Source organism: Anser brachyrhynchus, assembly GCF_964034855.1.
Source record: "Anser brachyrhynchus genome assembly, chromosome: 5".
Lineage (NCBI taxonomy): Eukaryota > Metazoa > Chordata > Aves > Anseriformes > Anatidae > Anser > Anser brachyrhynchus.
Genome location: NC_137699.1, coordinates 31,186,028 through 31,200,828, shown reverse-complemented (window position 1 = coordinate 31,200,828; position 14,801 = coordinate 31,186,028). Strand labels below are relative to the sequence as shown.

At 41.7% G+C, this 14,801-nt stretch overlaps 1 protein-coding gene across 12 annotated transcripts in view; it reads left to right on the top strand.

The window, feature by feature from the left end:
• Nucleotides 1-14,801, top strand: part of MIDEAS (mitotic deacetylase associated SANT domain protein) — an 81,096-nt gene that overhangs the window by 56,587 nt on the left and 9,708 nt on the right. For 11 of the 12 annotated variants that reach the window (XM_080595981.1, XM_080595980.1, XM_080595988.1 and 8 more), the window contains 6 exons: nucleotides 5,311-5,631; nucleotides 7,161-7,506; nucleotides 7,971-8,037; nucleotides 11,742-11,884; nucleotides 12,768-12,871; nucleotides 14,186-14,261. In XM_080595981.1, coding sequence (XP_080452107.1) covers nucleotides 5,311-5,631; nucleotides 7,161-7,506; nucleotides 7,971-8,037; nucleotides 11,742-11,884; nucleotides 12,768-12,871; nucleotides 14,186-14,261 — 1,057 coding nt within the window. The remainder of the gene's footprint in view (nucleotides 1-5,310; nucleotides 5,632-7,160; nucleotides 7,507-7,970; nucleotides 8,038-11,741; nucleotides 11,885-12,767; nucleotides 12,872-14,185; nucleotides 14,262-14,801) is intronic. The other variant, XM_080595983.1, reaches the window with a different exon arrangement.

Sequence of the window (14,801 nt, the reverse complement as noted above, 5' to 3'; positions counted from 1 at the left end):
ATATAGTAAGAGGACTGGTTTAGGCAGTAGGGCCGAAATGCAAAGGAATTAATGTACTTAAGCAGGATAGGATGGTATCTTGATTCAGGAAGTTCTGTAGTGCAGCAAGGGCAGCTCTAGAGTTGTGGGATGTAAGTTCAGCTACTGCAACTCACAGGCATGGGAGAATAGCTCTAGTGCAGTGAAACCACCTAAGGGCAGTTTTACTTCACTAGTACCGAATGTGATTTTAGCCCAGGACTTCAAAATTCAGATGTTTTCTGCTTAGGCCTCAAGCTGATCAGGAGTTTAGAGCAACAAGCGTAAGCAGTTCACTTGTTATCTTTTGACCGTTTTAACATTCTCCTCCTTTTATGTTAAAACTGCTGCTTACCTACTAATTTTTCACTTTTAGAGGCTGAAGTGTTTCTAAATTGTGCTATCTAAAATTATATGCTACTTGCATGTTCAGTATTTCTCTTGCCATGACAAGATGGCAAGGGTCAAAATGAGCACAGTAGAGGCAAGTGATGGGATTATGGAGTTGGCTTTTGCTTGTTTGTTTATGAGGTGTTTTTTGTGGTTTTCTTCAGGTAAGGTTTGGCTAATCTTTCAATGAGCGCCTCTTATGAGAAGTTAAGATGCACTTTTCTTTGGAAGTTCTGTTGCCAGAGAGTGATGAAATATGGGTGGTAGAGCGTGAGCTACTTTTACCTACAGTTTTGCCGCTTGAGTTGATGCCCAGTCAGACAACAAAGGGAAGGGAATTTTTTTCCTTGTTATTTTTTTTTCCTAGTCTGTCTGTGGCTGTTTTTTCCAGTATTTTCCTTAGAGGGATGTGGTGGTTGAGTAAAAGAACTGGACTAAGAAACAGCGAGACAAGTATCCATAGCCTACTCCATTTCTTTCACGGCAGCCGGTGGCTGTTGATGCAGTCTTCAGTCCATGTTGCTCTAAGTCCAGCTGAACAGGCAGTCCACCAGAAGATCTAATATAAAACTTAGAAGTAGTTAGCAGCGTGAACTATTAATTGCTTCTGTTCCAGCCGTTGCATGTTTATATTGCAGGAAGGCCTACAATTAGCACTGCAGTCTGATCAACACAGTGGCAAGAGAAAGCTAACAGCATCTAGAAGGGCCTGACAGGTGAAAATTACTCATTTGGAGGCATGGCTGCTTGTAGCTTGATTCATAATGTAAAGACCAGAGAAAAGTTTTTTCAGACGCTCGTTTGCTCTTTGCAGTTTTCACAGGCAGCTTGTTTGCTGCCATGATTGCACTAGCCGAAGAACTTCTTATGTTCAGATCTCTTCAGGCTTTCAGGATGAGGTTTTGAAAGAGGTTAAAATTCTTACCCTGTGTCTGATGAACTCTACATCTATTAAGGGGGTTGCATATTACGTGAGGGGAAAAAGAAAATTTTTACAGGAGAGTCGTGTCCTTCTCTTACCAGTGTCTTTCTGATACAAACAACCTAGAAGCCTTCCTTAGTATGCGTTATGTGAAGATTATATAAGTAAGCCACAGGATTAAATTATTGATGAAAGAAGATATATTCCTAATTTGAACTAGTTTGAACATTCCAATGTAGGTGCGTGTACCTTATGCAAGAACATTATTTTGAACAGCAGTGTCAATATATACGTGCAGTGTCACAAATGACACTTTGCACCAGAGCTGCCCATCTACTGTGTCTGTCTTTTTCAGGCAAGGTTATTGCTGCCTACAGACTACAGCAAATTCTCCAACCTTAGCTTTACTGTTTCATTTCACATATAACTCTGATGTGAAAAGGTGGTGTCATTTGTTTTCTTTAATAACAATGGAAAAAAAATCTCGGATCTGGAATGATCTTCTCAGAGGTGTCTGGGTTTAAATATTCTTTTGTGAAAAAGAGAGAGAGGTTGTAGACCCTGCCTCTTTTCTCTTCCATGTGGCTTTAGCACGTGTCCCAATTCTAAAGCAGAGGACCAGTTGCCACATGCACAAAACAAAACAGAAAAATAAAATTATGGAATCTCAGTTCTGAACTCGCCTCCTTCATGAGCAAGCTTCAATTTGACTTCTGAGAGAAGCTGCCTTACTGTTAGCAGGAGTTCCTAAGGCTGGTGTGGTCTCTTGTTTGGTCACAGCAGTGGCCTTGGAACAGTTCTTCCAGCTGTCACGACTGGGTTTTTTCTCTGAAATCTAAATTTTTTAGAGACTACTTGAGGGGTAGAGATGGTCAATAATAAAATGACTGATGGGTTTCTGTGAATCTACTGGAGGACTCTAGGTCGGTAGTGCATCCTTCAATATTTATGCAGGAGTCTAAATAGAAGTGCAACAAGTTGTGGTTGCTGGAGTTATCCAGCAGCCCTCCTGCCACCAGTTCTGTAACAGAAATGCTGAACTGGCTGAAAATCCCTAGCAGTTCTGCAAATGAAGGTCCTGTCCCTTGTTTGATTCCTTTCTGCCTACCTCTGACCATAATCAAACAGCTGAGAAAACTATTCAGGGGTCTGAAACAAATGGCTTGATCTAAAAATCAGTTGTGTCCCCTCTTAGTAAACAGTAGGTATGTGTGATCTTTCAGTGCTGTGGATCAGAGCATCCTTGAGGCTATCTCAGCTATTGATATTAATTTCCCAGTAGTGCTTTTTCGCTCTCTCTTCTACTGTTCTGGTCTCCTCCTTCCTATTTTCTCTAAAAGCAGTTGTCTCTCCCATCACCAAGGATGAGAGTTCTTTGCTGGTTACCTCCCAGCCTTAGAAATAAAGGGGGCGTAGTTATCCCATCATACTGCCAAAGAAACATGGCGTCTTGTGTGTGACTAGCTGCCATAATTTCCTCCTTGCAGTCAGGAAACTAGTTCATGTTTCTTGACCTACAGAGATCTGTGTAGCATGCAGGAAGTACCTGAGGTTTGTATTTTGGTCAGAACTGATGCTCTTTCACATATCCGTATTGCTGTTACTTGTTTGTGCTGTCATTGTTCTGTCAGGTAGCCATAAAGCATTTACTGGAGTGTTTGTGGTAGTGCTAGCTACACGAGGCAAAAACCAGTCACCTGATTACGAACAGCACCTTTCTCTGCAGCAGTCTAAAGAATGTAGTATCAGTACAAGTAGCCACAGAACACTCTTAATTTTAGTGCAAAGCCATCTACTGTAGATGTCACTGCTGGAAGAAAACTCCAGAGCTAACCTAGACAACTAGGCTTTAGTAATGAGGTGATGATCAGCTTGGGTCTCCCTGATGCATGTAGGGCCATGTGTAGCAGCATGAAGCTGTGTGTGAGCTGCTTCTTCAGGTGTGGACTGGATTATGTGGAAGTAGGCATCTGTTGCCAGCAGATGATTTTATTTTATTTTTTTTATGTTTAAAAAAGCATCCTTGTTTGCCTCTTTCCTGAAGTACTGAATGGAGGCTACAAAAAACTTGCAAGAGCCCCTTACTATCTAGAGGTAGTGGTCTTGAGTGACACATCTGGCAGCATGATGAATGTCCTCCAAATCCAAAATTGGTAATCTCAGGGGAAAAAGTGCAGGTGCGTATCATCATTCTGGAGTGAAGGGCGGTTCTCAAAGCCTGTGAATTCCTTCTGCAGCACAATCTGGGGCAACTGATGCCAAATGTGACTTTTCACTTCTCGGTTTCATTGTTGTGGAATGGGGGATGATATCTCCAGTCTGCAGAAGCAGTTAAATTTCCAAACTACAGCACTGCTTATGGGATAAACATTTCTGTGCACACTTAGCCTTATTCTAATAAAAGATCTTGCAAGGGGGGAGTCCTCAATCTCCTTGTTATGAATGATTTTATTTGCTTGATCTTGGCACCTAACTTTTTCGAAGGCTTAATGTTTCAGGGTGGACCTGTTTGCTCTGAAAAGCAACAAAAAATACTTGGTCTCTCCGAGAGGCCAGAGCCCCAGCCTCAGGCTCTGGCTGAGGGATCTTGTAACAGTGAAGTTGCACTTCCTTCCATATAAATGTAGTATTGAAGTGAGACTTCAGTTTAGTCCTTTGGTTATCATTGTTTGTTTGTTTGTGTGCCAGCTGGAGCATGTTCTCTTGCTCATCAGTGAAGAAGTTGGCTGACTTGATCTGTAACCACAGTGAAATGACAGGAGAGGTCTGAAACCTTACAACAGAACCTTCTTATGCTATATTTTTATCAGGATTAGATATTCTTAGTGGCACACAATAGATTCTTTTTCAAGACCTGAAGTAAACCTGCAAAATTGCTGAAGCCCATGCTGGAGACCTCTCATCGTACCTGAGAGATAACGTTGCTTTAGTTTCCACAGCGCAGAACTGTTGATGTAAATTCCTCAGTAGGTTGTCACTCACAGAAAATGAGTTTGCATACCTAATTGCATCCAAAGGCTTTCCAAACAGAGTATTAAGTTTGAGAGAAGTTCTGAAACACCAAAAGGAGCATCTTCTACAGCTTCTAGATTGCACTTCACCATAGCTTGAGAAGGCCTTTGCATCCCTGAGGGGGACTGTTTTTGAAAGTTGTCCTTTGACATCCGGCTTCCAAGTGAACTGGCAACTGCTTTGAAGTTGGTCCTAGAGTGGAATGAACATGTGGATAGTCATTTGAAGCAGCAGAAATCACTTGTCTAACAGTACCTGAAGTCATTTGGTGTTACAGTATGCATGTGCTTGTTCAGTAACTCAGCCTCCTGTCCTATGTCCTTGGAGTTGTTTTCTAGGGTTTGCATGAGTAAAAGAAAGCAAAGACATGGAAGCTGTAATAGCAATGTAAAACGAGCTGGCTTGCAGTTGTGCCTTGCTGATTCTGCTGAGAAGTTGTTCTTCAGGCTTTTTGGACAGAAAACCTCAAAAGCTCCAGTTATAAGAAGGAAAGCTGTTTCTGTCACGTAAATTGGAAGAAAATTGATAAAAATCTAGCTTTTTTTTTTTTTTTGCATGAGAGATTTAATTAGCGTTACCATTGTTTGGTCTTTTCTGGAACAGAAGTGTGATATTTGAAATGAATAACCTGCAGCTTACAGTCATTACTAAACCTGAAGAACCTTTGGGGAAGTTATACGGCAGGGCACAATTTCACCTGGAAAATAAAATGTCAAACCATAGGTAGTAAAATGATTCTTATGGATGACAAGTCCAAGTTTTCTACTGGTTGAGACTTTAGGGAACCCTCAACTAATTCTAACAAATTTTGCTAATACTTTTTGTCAAATATTCTTTTTCCTCCAATAACATTTTCTAAAACCCTTTCAGCTTGCAAATTGCATAGAGAGAGTTGATATGCTGTGTGAGAGATCTGATTTGTTTTGCAAGTGCTACAGAACTTTTAAGGAATCTATCTTTCTTCTCAGGAACTGGATACTTCAGAAGAGAAGAAAAGTGTGCTGATAGCAGCTCCAGGACCTACAACCGCTAAAAGCGTTGTGGAATTTGCCAGTTCTTCACCAGCTCCTAAAAAAGCCCGGGAGGACAGCAGTCTTGTGCCTCTTATCATTCCTGTATCTGTGCCAGTGAGAAAAATTGACTTGCAGAACCTCGGAAAGGAAAAGCCTGAGGATGGGAAGCTCCAGAGAGGCCAAACAAATGATCGAGGTCCTTGTGAACGCAAGCCTTCTGTGATAGTCACTCGGAGGCGATCTAACCGTAATACTAACATGGAAACCTCAAATCAGGTATGAGCAGGCAAAGAAACCAAAGAGAGCCAAATCTGTTATATGTTAATTATTGCCAGCTCAGTATGAGCTGGCGATTTGCCTTACAGCCCAGAAAGCCAACCGTATCCTGGGCTGCATCAAAAGAAGCGTGAGCAGCAGGGTGAGGAATGTGATTCTCCCCCTCTGCTCTGCTCTTGTGAGACTCCACCTGGAACACTGCATCCAGCTCTGGGGCCCCCAGTGTAAGAAGGACGTGGACCTACTGGGCTGGGTCCAGAGGAGGGCCATCAGGATGCTCAGAGGGCTGGAGCACCCGTCCTGTGAAGACAGGCTGAGAAAGCTGTGGTTGTTCAGCCTGGAGAAGAGAAGGCTCTGAGGAGACCTGCAAGAGAAAGCCTGCAAGAAAGCTGGGGAGGGACTCTGTCAGGGAGTGTAGTGATAGGACAAGGGATAACAGCTTTGAACTAAAAGAGGGTAGATTAAATTAGATATAAAGAAGAAACTCTTCACTCAGGAAGTGGTGAGGCACTGCAACAGGTTTCCCAGAGAAGTTGTGGATTCCCCATCCATGGAGGTGTTTAAGGTCAGGTTGGATTGGGTTTTGAGAAATCTGGTCTAGTTCTTCTATTAAAGTAGTTGGATCTCAAGGCTTGAACTTGGAATGGATGCAGTCTGGGGACCATGGTTTTTGTTTTTCTTTTTTTTGCATTTCATAATATTGCCATATATGTCATTTTCATGGACCGTTACTGCTACTACTAGTACAGCCAAACAATGCCCAACTACTAAGCAGTAAAGAAATTCAGATGTACAATAACACTAGCATAAATACTCTGTCTCTCCTTGAGTAAAGAGTGTTTACTCCATACGTACATTGATAACATCAAATTGTGAGTAGTGTATGTATCTCCATGTGTGAGTAAAATCCAAAGTGGAGATTCATTCTCCTGGAATTTTAATCTTGCTGAGGTTCTGAAGATCAGTACTTGAGTGTTTCCTTTCCAGTACAGGGTTTGCGTTCTTTAAACTTTTTTGTCTATTCTGTTTGTCTGTTGAGAAGTACAATAGAACATTCTGATACCATCAGGAAATGGCAGGCATCTAAGGAGGTTTCTGTGCATTTACATGCTTGACCATCTAAAATAATGCTGTTATGTATTCTTCTGTTCTCTAATCACTACCTGGTGTCATCCTGCATCTGTATCAGAGTTCTGCTGAACTTATATGTCCCTTTTCCTAGCTACCGTGAGGTCATTATCATCTTTCCAAACAAAGGTTGGACCAGACGCATGTGATTCCTAAGCACTCAGAGGTAGCATTGCTACCTAATAGTTCATGTAGTATAGTAAAAAAAATAATTGTGAGTTCCATTCCCCATCATCTTCCTCCTGCTTTCCCTTTGTGCTAGTTGTTGAGACCTGTCCTCTCCCCAGCTACCCTGTCTAGATTTTGACCTGCCATGAAAGAATGTTGTCATATCACGGAAATTCTTCAACTGACCTGAAGTTTTAAAATGAAATTAAATGTGTAACTTTTTTTTCTAACAGCATGAAGATGCTGTCCCAAAGGATGAAGCAGAGGGTTTTCCCCGGAAACCAAAGCAGCGCCCAAGACCTGAGCCACTCTTCATACCACCAAAAGCTGGCACCTTTATTGCACCACCTGTTTATTCTAACATTACCCCGTATCAGAGCCACTTACGGTCACCTGTCCGTCTGGCAGATCATCCTTCAGATAGGAACTTTGAGCTACCTCCTTACACTCCTCCACCGATTCTTAGCCCAGTGAGAGAAGGATCTGGGCTATATTTTAATGCTATCCTCTCTTCAAGCGGTCATTCAGTTCCACCTCCAATGACTCCTAAAAGCGCTCACAGAACTCTGCTTAGATCAAGTAAGTTCCACTTTTTCCTTCCCTTTTTTGCTAATTTATGATAAGGAACTATGGAGAAATAGGAGGAAAATCATGACTTTCAGAGATGTGGGTATGTGGAACTGGGATTTCTTGCTGGTGAAGTCTGGGCAGCTAGGATGGAGGAATTGCAGTGTTCTTTCCATCTGGCCATGCATGTTACGATGTGTTCACAAGTAATCTCTGACACCCCCTACTGACGTTATCAGGAATGGAAAAGTCAGTTCCTCTTCTATAATAGACCGTCATTATGTTGACCAGATACATTGTTATTACTAAGATGTAGATGTTGACTAGAAGCTGAGTTCTTGGACATCTTAAACTCCTTTAGCATATGGGTACCTGTTTTAAGAGGTGGATACCTCAGATAGATTTACAAGCTGTGTGAAGAATATATCTCAAATGTGAAGATGATCAGTCTGAGCAGTTCTTTCTTTGCCTTGCAGATAGTTCAGAAGTTACCCCTCCTGTTCTCACAGTAGTGGGAGAAGCCACGCCGGTCAGCATTGAACCGTAAGTACCCAACAGAGTCTTAGCTTGGTAGTAAACCTGCTTCTCTTCCTGCTGCTAAACCTTCAAGCTGCTTTCTGTACAGTTTAATATCTCTTAGAAACATTAAAAGTATTCCTATTAGTGACTCAGAATATAAATTGTCTTATTTAAAATGACTCTGTGCGATAAATGACACTTGTTTGGGCAAGTGCACCTTTTAATTCTGGTGATTTTACCTACTTTCTATTACTACGGATCTGTCTTTGGGCTGAAATAGCATTGGTTATCTAAAGGTGAGTGTCTTGTGTTGTTGTATAGGAACACTCCTTTGTATGCTACTTGTTTTAGAGTGAGAAGAATAATACTCCTGTAGAGGAAGGCCAAAACAGAGTGTGGACAAATGTAGTTAGATTTCATATGCACTGGTCAGGTTGCAGGTTATCCATGTGGTGTGTTAGCTTCAGTGCAACTGTGAACGTGGCTTTGCTCCCTTGTGAGCTGACGCAGACTGAAAGCACTGTAGCCACTTGCATGCAGCATGTAGCCTGAACTAATAAGCCTAATTAAACTTTTTAGTTGGTTGTGTGCAGGGAAAGCTCAGACATATGAGGACCCAGCAGCACTAGAGAACACAATTTGGAGACACTGAAGCTGGAGTTAGGAGCTTAGGTTTGGTGCCAGTCTTGCTAAACCTGTCAGGAAAAGCAGTGTAGCAAGTGTCCCTGCACAGCCTTTGTAAACCCTCTGGGAAGGTTATCAGCCACAGTTAAGGGCTGTAGAACTACAGCAAAGTAGTTCCAATTCAGTGTTACGTCTATATTAATGAACTCTTGCAAAATCTATTCATGGAGATGCATGGCATGACAACACCCATGTGGCTCTGCATTCCTGACTCTCTGCAGCCAGGAAGGAATCTCAGCTCTAACTCTGCAGCATATCCTGTTAACATTTGAAATATTTAATTCACAGTCCCCAAATAAATAACAGGCCTCTTTTACTTTTCTTCCCAAATTGCCATGTTTAAAGATTAACTGGAGCATTTGCTGTAAATTTATAGGACTTCCTCCCCTTCCCCCATTCTGCCTTCTTGTTTGATGTTAAGGTTTTGTACACTTTTGGCAACAGACAGCCCTGAACCAACTGAAAACTACTGCAGTTGTGAATGAACCAAGATTATTCTTGTCACCTTTGCAGATTCCTTCCAGGACCAGTCTCTGGTTCCATGACAATCCAGATATAAATCACTGTTTTTCTGCTCCTGTATCCTCTATTGCACCAGCACTTGTTCAAGCCCATTCATGGAAATAAAGAAGCCCATTTGTTAGTTTTAATCTGTCTTTGACAATGGTTTAATTTGTCTTTTTGTTGTTCATTCATTTCACATAGTTCCAGGTGAGCCTCTTCTTGAACAGATCTTTTTTTCATACCAGGTCTTGATCTTTGAACTCTGCATGGTGCAATTGACTTCGGTTGTTGTGTCTGTTGGTTTAAATTACTGAAGTCAATGGCGTAATGTTTGCTAAAGACTCAGTCATTGATGAGAATTTTCAAATATGTCACTAGAAAATTCCAACTATGGTGACTTAGTAATGAAGGTTCATTTTCTGTTGCCAAAAGGGGGTTATGTGCAAAGAGCCATCCATCTTGCTATCATCTTAGGCTTACTGAACAGATGCTTGTGCAGGTTAGTTAACTTTGGATTTTAACCAAGATGAATTAAGACTATTGACATTCTGTGTTGTCAGAGTAATTAGTTTGCTGCTTTAATGCTAATTTGTGCAACACTGTTGTGGTCTGTTATGTGGGCATATCTTCTATCAACAAAAGATGGCAGGAAACACATTTTTTATTATTTTTTTTTTTAGAAAAGAAATATTTAATTTGATCCATTAGTTTGTATTCTTGACTTTGTCAGAAATTGACTATAAGTTGTGATTGCCATATATTGTGTTCTTAATTGCTTGTTCTTTGCCAGACCTTCTGCTAATGCTTCTCAAAAGGTCATTGCATTGCAGAGATTCAGAATAGGAAATGTGCTAATGAAGCTTAATTCTTCTATTTGTGAAGTAGCTTAATAGGCAGCTAGTGTCACAGATCTGTGTTTCACAGGTCTTGAGTTCAGTTGCTTTCAAGCCTCAGTCACTTCTCAGCTAGCCAGCCGCAAGTGCTGCTGTGGTGCATCGTCTGGGAGTTGCCTTCCCAGTTGACAGCCTCAGTTCTGGATGTTGCCACACTTAACCATACCACAGGGCACCCCAGGAGCACTGTCAGTGCTTACAGGAAAGCTTTTGCCATGCTGAAATCTGGGCTTCCTTGTTAAAGGAATCCTGAAATAACTTAGCTTGAATGAACCTTGGGAGGTCATCTGGTCCAAGCCCTTGTTTGGAGCGAGACAAATTAGATCAGGTTACTTGATAACTGATGAGCTCTTGCAATGAAAATCTGTTTTTATTTGGACATTGCAAGTGCCAGGTCTAACTCTTAGGCTCTTCCAGCCTAGGGCTACCATATTGGAAGTTTAGTTTGAAGATAAAAGGCAATTGCTGAGGTATCTCTTCAAGCCCACGTTCTTTTTTTCCAATTCGTCCAGCTACCTCCCTCCGTCTCACAAGTGAGGACAGAGGAGTCTGTCTTGGGACATAAAACCTCCCATATTTCCCCAAACATTAACAGCCTTTGTATCTGTTTCCAGTTGACAGCAAAGTGTCCGTTGCTGTCAGTCATGCCTTCTGGGGGGGGGGGGTCAGTGTCTAGAACCTCTTCCACCGCCGTGAAACTGCATGCTGTAACGATAGGTGAGACTAATTGCAGTGAGCAGCAGACTCCACACTAACATCATTCTGCAGTCCCTCACAGTGCTGAAATGAGAATCTGCAAGCGTTTTTAGTTTTGCTTTGTATTTTTTTTAGCAAGGGCTTCTCAGTCTTGCATGAAATCTCTTGTTTTCTATTTTGCTGTTGTGCTATATCTGCCTAACAAGATAGTCAATATCATGCTATTTCTGTCCAACAAGATAATCAAGAAAGGTGAAGGAAGAAGTGGAAAACTATGGAGTGTTACAGGTTTAATAGACTTCTGTACCTGTGAAACGCTCACAACAAAACCGAGTTCTTCCTGGGGTTCTTCGTTCTCCGTGCCCCTTCCACTTTTAGTATGTTTGAAATCAAATAACCTTTGAGAAGCGGTGTTTATTTATTTTGTTGAGTCTGTTTTCTGAGACATCCTGAAACAGTTAAAACCATTGGCATCAGAGGGAGGACATTTTCAGCTGTCTTAGTTCTCCCGAGCCCATACCATGCCATGAGACATATAACGTCCCTATCACTTTACCTTTGATACAAACTGGAGATAATGTTTTGGGGAAAATGACAGACAGTATATGGTGGCCTGTCTAAAGCTCTCATGCTACATTTGCCATGACTGAATGTCATCTCCTCATCACCTACTGGATGGAAGTTTTTTAAGCAGTTATTAGATCCTTATTTAAATATGATTCCAAGCATTGTTGATCGATAAGACAATGGAAACTGGTAAAGGCCGTAAAACCTCTCACCTTTCGAGTCATACCGGTTAATGTAACCGACAACACCTGAAAGCTGTTCTTGTTATTATATGCCACAGCCTGCTGCATTTCAGTTTCTTCATAATTGTTGCTTTTAGCAGACATGAAGGATGTCTGGATATTGTAGAGGTTGCCTGACCATGACTTGTTACTTTTTCTGCAGGCGTATAAATGTAGGAACTCGCTTCCAAGCAGAAATCCCATCGCTCCAAGATAGATCTCTGGCAGCAGTTGATGAACATAAAGCAGAGCTGGTGTGGCAGCCATGGGGTGACCTGGAAACCAACAAAGTCACCCAAGAGAATGGTAAGAATGTGGAAGGCTGGTCAGTAGGACTGAATGCCACAGCTTTAGTGGGGGTAACCATGCATCTACTACAGGCATAATTTAAAATGTCTTAGAGCTGCAGGTCACGTGGCATATTTAAATAGTATTGAATACTCCATATTTAAATGGAGTAAAACTTGGTTTTGGGGGTTGTGTGTGGCGGCAGGGAGGTTAATAGGATTTTTTTAGATAAAAGAGGGCCTGGTCAGGCAAGGAGGGAGCAGCCTTGAGCTCAGCAAGGCTTCCTTGTCTTTGTTAACATTTGAATGCCACATGCAGTCAAGTTCTATATTTTCAAGAGATGTTCTAAACATGATAATATTTGGAAAAATCAAGCTGTAGATGGAAGTCAGGATGAGGAAACAGGAGCTGTAGCAGCTAGCAGCAAATTGAGGAGCTGTCTGCTGTTGGTGCACATAGGCTGTGGCATGTACAAATGCTTCTTTTGCTGAAGCAAAGAGGAAGTGGGCAGGCCTGGAAGAAATCTTTCTGAGTAAAGAGAAAAAAGGGTGTTATGAAATGGAAACTTTGTAAAGATCATAAGCTAATAGAGGGGGGATTCAGGAAATCTCTGAGGTGAATGGAGATGGGAAGACATTACAGGAGGGAAAAGAGGAGATTAGCAAGAAACTCCATGTGTAAATAGCGCTGGATGCAGCACTGTGCTATGTGACCTTGTAGTCTAATAAATTCTAGTGTCCAAATTTGACCCAGATACATTTGCAGTGACATTCAGCATGTCAGCTTTAGCATCTGTTATGTCTAATTCTGCTTCAGAAGGGCTAGTTAATCATGTGAATCCTATAGGAAACTGCATTTTAATATTCTAATCCGAATATGTTTGGTATCTCTGTGGAAATAGTGGAAAACCTGCTAGCTGCTGCCTGTTCGAGCATTTTTCCTGGGGCTGGAACCAACCAGGAGCTGGCGCTGCATTTCTTACATGAAGCAAAGGGAAGCATTCTGGTGAGTGTTCCCAGCTTTTCGCCTTGATGTTAATGAAAGATTTTACTGAAGGCCAGATAGCCTGTTATTTGATGAAAGGAAAGCCTTGCAAACTCCTTCCTATGCATCTAGCTCACACTGTTTAGTGTCCTTTGGAGATGTTGCCGTCCATAAAGTCCTCTGCCGGGTGTGCTCTGCCGTGCTGACTCCTTGTGCGTATTTCAAACTTTGACGTAGTTGGCTTTTTAAAAATAAGAGGCTGGGGCTGAAGCTGAGACTTAAAATGTAGTGTTTTGCTCCTCTTACTTTTGACAAATCCATGTAAGTTCTCTGTGCATGTCTATAAAGTGGCTGTGCTCACTAATTCTGTACCAGTGTTGTAAGATAAGACACACAGTTATTAACGCCCTTTGACACTCCTGGGAGGTACTATCAAAGAACAGAGCATAGCACTCAGCACAGGATCATCAGCCTTTTAGAGTTCTGTGATTGACTTAACCTGGCATAAATCAGTGCCGTGGTCAGACGGTGTAGCCCACCCTTTTGCCTGGCTGCTTATTGGTTGCCCTGTACTGTGCCAGCACTGGCATTTGTGAGACTCTGTACTGACCTGCGTTGTAAAAGAGGAAGAAATTAAAAACGTTTTTTCCTATGTTAGTTTTCTTCCGGAAAGGTTCACAGAACCAGCCCTCCATTGTGAGTGCTGTCGCTGACCTTAGGGAGGAGAAGGGCTGCCCCTTGCAGCCAGAGCTCATGGCTGAGGTGGTTTAAACTGCTTGCGGTGGAACCATGGCTCCGTTCTTTTCTTCTGCTAACTTCGGAAGTAGTTGCAGTTTAAAAGCAGGGTAAAAAGCAGATTGAGAAGATTTTTTTGTGTGTGTGTGTGTAGAATCTTTCAGTCACATGACAACTGTGTTTTGTTTCGAAATATTGAGTTAAGATCAAAATGACTTGGATATTTGACAGACATCATTTAGGACAGGGTTTTTGGATGAAAATATGTAACTTAGACTTTCAGTAAAGGAGCGGAAACTGCTGCCTGGTCTCTGTCTATGGAATTAACTCTCTCCCATCACCCTGGTGATGGGGTTGGAAAGCGTCAATTCAGAGTTGTGAAGAGGTGCTGAGAGGCTTACCACTTGCCAGGGGTAGCCAAAACTTAGTGGACAGTCAAGAATGTGATTTTAAAGTTGTATCCCATTCCACATCCCAGGTGTTAATTGTGCTATGGGAAAGAGCTTCTTTTCAGTTAGCTTACTAGAAAGGAGGGGATTAACAATCACCTGATCTTTGCTTTCAATACACCAAATATTAATTTATTTGTGTTTATTTTAGGGAGCTTTGACCAAGCTGCTATTGAAGAGGCCAGTACGATCACCTACCCATCCTCTGGCAGATTATCACTACACAGGTTTGCTAACCTGATTAACTTTATGCTGCTTGTCTGACGTATGGGAATTCTTTCATCATTTTCTGTTCTTCTAGGGAACTCTGTAACACTACAATAAGAGTTAAAGGCCACACTTCTCTCTAGTAAATCAGATGATGGCTTGCCAGGAATTTTGCCTATGCAAAACATGACACTTATAACACAATATAAGAAACTGCATCTCTCAGAATATGCATATGTGTATTCTGGTTTCCTTTATTGGGATAAAGGAATCTGATCCCTTGTACTAAGCCAGAAAAAATGCAGAAAGACAGCTAGTAGATAAAGGAAAGACTGGTAGCCTCAGAACCACAGACTCTCTGCCACGGATTTCTAGGTGGTAGAGTTAAGAGGGGTTCTGTAGGAAGAGTTTTCAAGCTTGCTGAATAACGCTAAGAGATGAAGAGCTTGGCCAACTGTTGATGGACATTATTTCTGCAAAATGTAAATGCTGTAGACTGACTTTGTAGTGTTGTTCCTAATTAGGAAATATTAAGCTGTATGGTACTAGCTAACTTCAAT